General features: G+C 42.5%; 1 protein-coding gene across 4 annotated transcripts in view; it reads left to right on the top strand.

Moving 5' to 3' along the window:
* The window catches only part of sqa (spaghetti-squash activator), a 39,080-nt gene extending 33,627 nt beyond the window's left edge, over positions 1 to 5,453 (top strand). The window contains exons 9-10 of one of the 4 annotated variants that reach the window (XM_065226902.1): positions 3,337 to 3,812; positions 3,876 to 5,453. In XM_065226902.1, coding sequence (XP_065082974.1) covers positions 3,337 to 3,812; positions 3,876 to 4,907 — 1,508 coding nt within the window. In that variant the 3' untranslated portion in view covers positions 4,908 to 5,453. Of the gene's footprint in view, positions 1 to 3,336 lie in introns of all 4 variants that reach the window. The other 3 variants (XM_065226903.1, XM_065226900.1, XM_065226904.1) reach the window with 3 other exon arrangements.
* Positions 5,454 to 10,228: the final 4,775 nt, after the last annotated feature.

Genomic DNA, 10,228 nt, shown 5'->3' on the forward strand with positions numbered 1-10,228 from the left:
GGTTAAGTAAGATGACTACAGGTACATTTAGCGCAAACTAATGGTTTTACATCTATTTTGAAAAAAAAAGTGAATTTAAGGAAGAGTTTTATGAACTTTGTTGAGTGCTCTACAGAGAATTTCTGAACTGTTATAATGAAATTTTTAAGAGACTCTCAGAGAGAATCTCAAATTTATGTTGGAATAATTCTGAAATTTTCTCGAAGATCGAAGTGTGCTGTGCTCGAAGATGGACGTGACATTATTTTCTCCAGGTAAATATTGCTGATTGCATCTCAAACTGGACTGTCCCAAAAATGCAAAAAGTGTGATAAAAGTGCACGTTTCCGTCAAATCGTTTTGATGTCTTATTGCTTGCATCATAAGGAATAAGTGCACCGAAGACACCAAGACGATTAGACGTAAACTTGCAATTTTATCACACTTTTTAATAAGTGAAAACGCGCTTATTAGTCCAATTTGGTGTGAAATGCGCAATATTTTAATTTTTTTTTTCGTTTGGATAGAGTTCAGTTCAACGTTATACAAAAAAAAATACATAAAGGGAAACGGAATGCAAATATTAATTTGCTTGTCAATAATTCACATTTTTCTCAACATCGAATATGTTTGAGATTTAGATTTGGCAACTCATGCAGAATAACTGTTTTGAACACTGCAAATCAATTCGACTATTGTTGAATAAATATGAATCAAATTCTATGCACATACCTACAGGCGATATATAAGATTAACGAGCCAGAGACGGAGGAGCACTGATGAATTATGAATTCTAAAAAGTTACCAGTTTAAAGTATAATTTTTCTAATGAATGCTTTCTCAATCATCATGAATACCATCATTATTCATTAAGCCTCGGTAAAGAGTGCAGCTTTTTTGTAATAAACAGTAATTAACAACATAACCTATTCTTACATTGCTACCGTACAATTTCTATTCAAAACATTCTAGAGATGGACTCTGCATGGGAAAAAATAACCAAATTAGCTCTCTATTATTTTAAAATGATCGTTATGCTTAAAGGGCCGGGTTTACCCTCAATTCCCCTACCCTTGTATGCGTGATAATGTTTGCACCATTAAGCAATGTCAAAATTCTCAAAATTCTTAAAAAATTCGTTTTCGAGTTTTTTTTTTTATTTATTCAAAGGGGGGATGTTTCTCAGAGTCTTAAACTATGTTAATCATCGATCGAGTTTCTACTTGCTGCAATACGGCCTCCACACGCTTCCGGAATGCACGGCAGGTTCTAATAATGTAGTCTGGATCCATTTCTCTGCAGGTACGGGTCAATGTTTGTCTGAGGCTTGCTGTACTCGGGTGGCGTTTAGAACAGGCATTGGCCTTCATGACGCGCTATATTGAGTAATCCAGCGGATTAAGATCGGGGCTGGATGGCGGCCACATATCCTTCGCTCAGAACGAAAGATGTTCCTGCAAACACTTCTGAGTGCGGTTCGAGGTGTGCCCCATCGGAGCTGCACGGAGCCCCATCTTGTTGAAATACAACATTTGGCTTCGGACCGACTGTTCTTTGATCCACGGAAGAACATACTTACTTAAAATCCCGATGTAGACCTCCGTGTTGACCTTGTCGCCTTCTGGAATGAACACCGGGTTCATTTTTTTGCCATCAGAAGCCACCAATCCGAACACCATAACGCTAGCAGGATGCTTGGTCAGATACACGTTCTTGTGCTCGTCGGCCACGTCTTTTACCGGAAGAGAACTAATATACCGGTTGGTTCTGGAATTTGATACGGGTTCGACGGTAAACATGCTCTCGTCGATGAACAGTATTACCGGATTTTTTCGCTATAGGAAGTTCAAGATTTTCTTGAATCGTTCGACTCGTAGCTCCCCGGATGCGGTTGGTAATCATGTGAGTTTTTTTTTTCCGTGCCCTCGACTTCGCCCCGCAATCTTCCTTTATGATCTTCCGTGCCCTAAAGTCACTGATTCCGTGTTCCTTTGCCATTTTCCTTATTGAACGCACTGGATTCACCCGAATCTTCCTTTTGATAGCAGCGATAACCCTCGGAACTTGACCTCGGACGACCTGTGGCCACCTTCGCGGATAGTTGTCCTTTCTTTTCTCGGTCTGAAACCCTTTTGACGGTCCACCGGGACACTCCCACGGCGATTGAAATGTCTTTTTGCGTCATTTGCGCGTGAGACAAATCACGAATACGCTGCCACTTCGTCATGGTGCAACTGTCAAACTAAGTAAATCAGCATACAGCATACTACGGTATGAGCTATAGGTTACGTGTGTGCAAAGAAAACCAAGGCATTGTATGCACAGGTGAAACGGGAACCTTACTTGTACGATGGTGCAAACATCCCCGGTCCATGAGTTGATGGGTCGATATGTAGGGTCCTGGCGTCGGGAGCATTGGTACTCAGTACGGCAAACAAATCAAGGAAAAAAATCGTTGGTTACTTTTTTCCCATACATTCATTACCACCCTAGTGTTTACTGCTCCATGATGTTCCATACTATTTTCATGAGTTTTCAATAGTCAATCTTCCACTATTCGATGCGTATATCGTCTTTTTGGTAATTCGGTGAACAACAAAGTATTGTTTTAACACCACATAATTCGCTTTTCGTAAAAATCCATACCTAACTCGATGATCAATCAATTCTCAATTTCATCAATTTCAAGATTTAACTCTTTCGCACTCATTTGTAAAATAAGTTCTTGAAAAAAACCTTCCACTTATGAAGTGCCTCGTTTTGTATATATTTGTATTTCACATCTCGCCCGAACCGACTACCCCCAACCGAATCGACGGCCAAACAGCCTAGCTCCGAAGACTTCCGGAACTTCGAACCAACAACAACAACAACAACAACCACCACAACAACAGCCCCCGACAATCTACAAACCACAGTAGAGAATTGAACGAGAGAGTGTGTGTGTGTCTGTTGATTCGACGTACCAAACCTAAGGACTAGAATTACTAATAAGTACAACCTACCCACTAGAGCTAGCTAATAGGGCCCCAACCAGTGTAAATATGGCAATGGTATTATAAGTGATATTAGAGTTATAAGCACGTGCAACTGATACATACTAAGTAATAAAAGCTGAAAACTGTTCTAAATGTTGAGACTTTAATTAACACGCTTTCTTCTTTATTTCTATTACATAAACGGCCCTTTCCTTTGTTTCGACATTCCTAACCTCAAAACTTCAAAAGTCTACAAAAAGAAGAGGCTTTCGCCCGATCCATAACAGGGACGTTCCAGGATAAATCTCTAATTGGCCAAACAGCCACAAGCGCAGGCATCGCCAAAACGAAAATCATTCTTTCTCGTTCTATTTCGCAGGCGACGAAGACCCGTTGCTATTGTCCCCATCATCGTCAACTTCCTGCTGTTCGTCTTCGTCACCACTCTCATCGGAAGTGAGCGCTACTAACATGCAACAACCAAATAGTGAGAGTTTCATCAATTCCCCGCCACCAACCCCTGTCTCATCTCGCCCTGCACTAGTACCGCTAGAAGTAGTATCTAACATCACAGAGCCGAGTGCCGGGGGTACCATCATCTGCGGTAGCGAAATTACCTCCAACACTAGCAGCCGTAATTGCAATAATAGTAGCAATAGCATAAGTACTTTTAGTAGCTTTGAGCGAGCACCACCTGCAGTTCAATCACCACAACACGGAATGTCGTCACCATCTGATCACCATTCTCGTTCATTTTTCTCAGATCATCACTCACAATCCCAGCAAGCCCAGCCGACCACCATCGGTAGCCAAACGACACCGATGGAGATGGTGGTTATGCCAACCAAGGTCAAGGTATGTCATGAGTTACGAATGCTCTCCGATTTACTAAAACTATCTACCACTATCCAATCGAAGGAACCCGTGCCCGAAACCCACCCGAAACAATCACCCCTACAAGAATCCCAACAACCACAGACACAGAACAATACTACACTGAATAATGGATCAAGCACACCTGTCACCCCACTAAGCCCTACCACTCTCAGCACGGCCGAACTGGACACGGACCTGGAGAGTATTAAATCCAAGGTGAAAACCAAAACGTCCAAGGCGCAGATCAAGTTAAACGAACTAGCGCAGCAACCAGAGTTCCTCTCGAACGAAACCTTCAAACTGCAGACGTTCAAGTTCCTACCGAAATCGATCAGTCTATGCAACGACGATTCAGTATTCAAAGATAACTACACCAAGTTCTGTGATCGCAATGCAATTTTGAAACCTCCTCACCTTCAAGAATCAGAACCGTCCACGACGTCCTCCGAGGAAGTGACTTCCAGCAACACCACCACGACAACCGAAGTCTCCGAGGGCACCAAGGTGACCGTAACTAAAACAACCAAGACTACCAAAACGGGACCCGACGGAACGAAAACCGTTACCGTTCGGAAGACGATCGTCAAACAGAAGAAGATCACCGACGAAGACACCGACAAGGGCAAGCTCAAGACCCAAGGCAATCTTAGCAAGCAGGACCAACCACAGCCTGCAGCCACCGTGAAACGAACCAAGTTCCGTGTCAACCAAATGAGCAGCCGTGACGTTCCCGTCGCGATCAACAACGTGGCCAAGCGGTATCTCGAACAGAACCGATTAATCAGCACCGAGTCTGCCACCGTTCCCAAGGATGACTGCATTGTCAAGAAGATTCACCACAAAACCAGCCTCAACCATTTCCAACAGCAAACAACATCGCAAACGGAAACCACCAACAATTTGAAAAATTCGATGAAAACTCGCAGCATTTCCGTCGATTGGGATGCCGTAAATGCGGTGGAAAACCGATCGATGAAAACGATCAATTCCTTCCTGAGGCGCACATCGGCATCCACTGCCAGCTCGGCGGTCAAACAAATCCAAGCACAAATCGAGGCTGGTATTCACAAATAAGTCACGCTGCAACTCGAGTCGTTTTCTAATGTTACGCTTAAATTCCATTCAATTGTCATCGTTTTCACCAATTTGTACGTGTGCGCATCTGTTTAACAATACGGTGTAATGTGAAAGACACTATTCATATCCTTTTCAAAACAACAACTCTAGTCGAATATCACTTCATTTGTTAAATGTAGTGGGCCATTTCGTTTCCAGTTATCATCACTTTCCCCTCCTTCCACTATCTGTTCACACTCACTACCTATATGTATCACAACAATGCCTGGTCTACAATTTAATGATATTTATTAAAAAGCACAATTGTAATAGGTATAAAGAAATGAGGAGGGAACCGAACAAAATGTTAGAAATTTACATTCAAATGTTACCGCGATTAGCGAAGAAACGTTGTGAGAGAAGCAAGCATGAAAAAGAAGAAAGAGATGTTAGTACAGTGTTTATGTTAATGTTTAACGAGTAAATCAATGAAAATTTCATCAACCGTCATGAAGCATGCAGCTGAAATGTATATACTCAAAGTATCATTCAGGCTTGATAAAACAGTAATAAAATACAATAAAAATTGATTGATTGATGTTTTATAGCGAAAGAATGTCCTCACTTACTTGGTACGTGCTTGATTCCATCCTTTTGACCCATGATATGTAGTGAAATGCACTCTTCAAAACTCTTCCGAATTCTTCGTGGAATCCATCTTAGAGCGGATTGATTTATCCTTTACATTTCGCACAGAAGCTATTAGTCTTCTCGACAACTACAGCGCAGCAACGCTTTCTTAAATCATGTAGTTAACGAAAATAATCCTAGTTTGGACCTCTGCTTCGTGAGCACTCAGGACAGGGCTCCATTACTTTTTTCGACTCCTTGTGCACTAACTAGCCCGTTCCCATTACGCTCCTCTAATTGTCACTGTTGAGGACAAACTCGACGATCATCATAGATGTATTGTCTAGCATGGAATGGGATCTTTGATCCTGGTGACGTTGAGGCTGTAGCGCATTCCTTTTCACATATCTTGGTATATGTCATTGACAGACACGTCCCGAAAAGAACTCACCGTCCCTGGCAGACGAGAGAGCTACGTAGGTTGAAGTCAATCAACAGAGCAGCATTGAGAAGATTTACGAAGTATTACACGCTTCCTCTGAAACTTAATTATGTGATGCTCAATCACATGTACCAGCGAGTCAGTCGCGAATGCTTTTCAAATTTCCAACGAGGCATCCAGCGGAAACTAAAGCTACCACGAAATCCTTTGGAACTACGTGAACGAGCATCTCAGGGAGCTCGGCCTCCCATCGTCTGTGGAATTCAACGGAGAAGTTGCTGCCGCCTTTTTTCTAGTGTATTCAGTTGGAGGCCCAGGCTGAAAGCCTCCCTAATAAAGATAAATAATAATAGTGTATTCACTAATGAGATACTAAGTGACGATCATATTACCCTGGCTGCCAGAAACGTTCCAGTAAATGATCAAAAGCTGAGTGCAATTGATGTTAACGCTGAGATGATTTCCAAGGTCCCCCGACTCTGCTCAAGTCATCCTTCAATCCTAGACCTGATGGAGTTCCATGTGTATTTTTGAAGAGGCATATTGCTAGCTTGTTATTTCCGCTTCATCGTCTGTTCCGCATGTCTCTCTCCAGTGACATATTTCTATCCTGCTGGAAATTTGCACAAATGTTTCCCGTCCACAAAAAGGAAAGCAAACGAGCTGTGGATAACTATCGAGGACTTACATTGTACCGTTTCGAAGCTATTCCAGCTTGTGATTATGGAACCGTTGCTGTCCCATTTCAAACAGTATTTGAGTGCTGCTAAACATGGGTTTACTGCCGGCCGCTTTACAACCACCAATCTGCTGTGTTTCACATCGTATATTACCGAAAGCACGTCAGATCGGGTTCAAACGGACGTTATTTATTCAGACCTATTGCTAAACTCAGCAGGCTCGGTGTATGCGGTAATACTCTGAGTTGGGTTCGATCGTATCTTAACGGTCGCCGACTAATGATTGCCATAGGAGATTGCAGATTAGCTAGCTTCTTCGCCACATCAGGTATACCTCTGGGAAGTCACCTGGGACCGTAGATTTTTCTACTGTACTTCAACGACGTGCATTTGGGCATCGAAGCTCCTCTGTTATCATATGCAGATGACCTCAAAATCTTCCTAAGAATCCGCTCGATCGCTGACTGTAACTTTCTTCAACGTCAGCTGAATGTATTAGCTAGTTGGTGCAGTTTAAACGGAATGGTAATGAACCCAGCCAAACGCTCCGCTATTACGTTCTCACGAAAACAACAACCGATAATGTTTGCTTGGCTAGACAATCGAACGCGTGAATCAGGTGAAAGACGCACTCAAAAAATTTATCACCTATCTAATGGATGAAATCTATGTAATTTTCACATAGCTTTCATATGATCACATAGAAGCAAATCCCACCACAAAATCACATGAATATTATGAGGTCCATGATTCATATGAAACGTCGATAAAACGTCTAGAATTTTAGGGTTCATTTTCAGGATTGCTAAAAACTTCACCGACATCTACTGTCTAAAATCTTTCTATTGTTCGCTTGTTCGATCGACGCTTAACTATTGTTCAGTGGTTTGGAACCCAAACTACAACAACTCGCAATACGTGGACAATTGATGTTTTCGAAAATAAATATGGACATTGGACACTCGCCAACTCTTCACGTGGCAGGTATCTGGACAGCCCCTAATTTTCACGTAGTAATAATTTCGATGTTAAGCTTATTAAACATTAAATAACAGTCTGTTTTAACCCATTTTCAGCCTTAATGGCTTCGCTTGACCCATGTTGCCTCTCAGTAATCTGAAGGATATAAGCCGATTGGTTCAACAAGAAACTGTGCCGAGTTAGTTTCATTCATATCATGGGCCGTACGTCTGGTAGCTGTGACAAACATAATGGTACTACCATAGAGGTAACTCTAAGACTAGAAGGTCCCGAAGAAATGTGCTCAACTTTTTGGCTCAGCTCTGGTACTATCTTCGGTCCCAAGCTAAACGATTCACCCCTCGAAACATAGGAAAATCCAATAACCCCTCATTTTATCTGTCAAACTTTCATAGCGAATCAAAACAAACATTGTGTAGTACTAGAATTTTGACTAGAATAGGGTACGTTAAACGATTTGCTTGGGACCAATAGGCTACTCAAGTAGTGAGCCAATTTAAAATCGTTAGTTTCGTATTGATTGTTGGTACTACCCAGGCAACCAGAATGCATGTATCGCGATATGTGACCACTTTTTTCTATTAGGCCTATTCTGCGTGGCGTGTGAGGTGAGGTGACTAGCTGTCACTAGTGACGGGACAATTGTCACCTCAGGTGAGGTGACTCTCTATTTGATTTGCACGGAGACTCACCTTACGCGAAGTGACAATTGTCACTTCACTGTCACCTACCCGCAAAATCCTTCGACTGATAGAAAATATCGTGTTGTGGAGAGTTGACTGTTAGGCCTATTCCGCGCGGCGTGTGAGGTGAGGTGACAGTGAAGTGATGGTGAAGTGACAATTGTCACCTCGAGTGAGGTGACTCTCCATGCAAATCAAATGGAGAGTTACCTCACCCGAGGTGACAATTGTCACTTCACTAGTGACAGTGAGTCACCTCACCTCACCTCACACGCAGCGCAGTATAGGCCTATGTATATCTATAAACAAATCGTATATAATGTAAAAAATGGCTTAAACCTACCTACAAAAGTGGAGGCCATAGACGTTCAGATTCAAAATAACTTTGTTAGTGATTCATCCTGATGAATGTGAGTGTCTATAGTGGAATACCTGTATAAAGAAAGAGAGAAGGATTTGTAATTTCCATTTAATTCAACGACCTAAATTGCTTATTCTTGACAGATACGCGTATTTCGTCTACAGTGTGCAGACTTCTTCAGTTAGGCCTATTCTGCGCGACGTGTGAGGTGAGGCGACAGTGAAGTCATGTGAAGTGACAATTGTCACCTCGGGTGAGGTGACTCTCCAGGGCCACCCGCATTAGATCCGTTTGCGTTGCGTTGACGTAAATTTGACAGTTAGACAATAGATTTAGCTGTCACTAGGCGTCCGATCCGGATCTAATGTGCGTGGGCCTTCCGTGCAAATCAAATGAAGAGTCACTTCACCCAAGGTGACAATTGTCACTTCACCATCCCCTCACTCCCCACTATTCTGCGAGTCACGTGACTCTCTCTCACCGGTGAGGTGACTCTCCATTTGATTTGCATGGAGAGTCACCTCACACGAGGTGACAATTGTCACCTCACCGGTGAGAGAGAGTCACGTGACTCGCAGAATAAGGGGCTGTCTCCTCACGCCGCGCAGAATAGGTCTAAGTGTCTTTTACTAAATCTCGACTGAAGAAACCATCGATCAACCATTTTAAGGACTGGGGCCTCATTTCATACAAAACGCAATGAGACCCCTGGCTTTTAACACAACAAGAGAATGCAGCATGGAGAAACAAGGTTCGGACGTACCTCATGCTGACCCGCCTTTGTATGGAAGAGAACTAGTTCTCTTTTCGAGGTAACTTTGATGGCTTATTTGGAGACAATTCTGAAGAAGAAAGGACAACTACCTCTTTTTGTCGACTAACAAACTTTTCAGTTCCGGAGCACATAATTTTACGTTTGTTTACGTCGCATCCTTCGCATGATGCATGACAGTGGTCTATCACCAATTGTAGCACGGAAACTAAGTCCGATAGCAGGTTATCTTCTCTGTTTGTTTTGATCAAGCTTAATAACCTCTGATTATCCTCAACTGTATGAAGTTCCAAAAACGGATTATATACGCATCTAAGGGACAGTACAGAATCTCCTTCAAGCCTCGCTTCAAGCAACATGATCGCACAATTGGTCAAAAAGACGAGGCCTCAAACAGGAAGATTACCCAAGTGAACGAGGAGAAGAGCCTGTCCTTTATCCACGAAATGTTATCAACAGGGAGTTGGCTTTGCTGTTTCTTCACCCTTCTGTTCAATTTTCGTGCCTATTCGTGAACTCCTTGTCCTTCTCTGCATCTCTGCCTCCCGAAAGTCTCGCATGTTATTTCTGATGTGTTGTGCGACATTTCGACGTCCATTATCTTTGTATGATGATCATGCCTAGTTGCGTCTTATAAAACCGTAACACCGGTGCGGAAAATAGACAGTGTCTCCGGGTATTTTTTTTAACCAGCATCACTCTATTGTCGTATTGCATGAGCTCCATTTTGCAGCTCTTCTTTAAATTTTACTCTGTTGACCTCATGGTACTGGAAAAGGTATAGATATAG

Source organism: Ochlerotatus camptorhynchus, unplaced genomic scaffold (genome assembly GCF_037179485.1).
Source record: "Ochlerotatus camptorhynchus isolate MF236.1 unplaced genomic scaffold, CSIRO-AGI_Acam_v1.1 ptg000265l, whole genome shotgun sequence".
NCBI lineage: Eukaryota > Metazoa > Arthropoda > Insecta > Diptera > Culicidae > Ochlerotatus > Ochlerotatus camptorhynchus.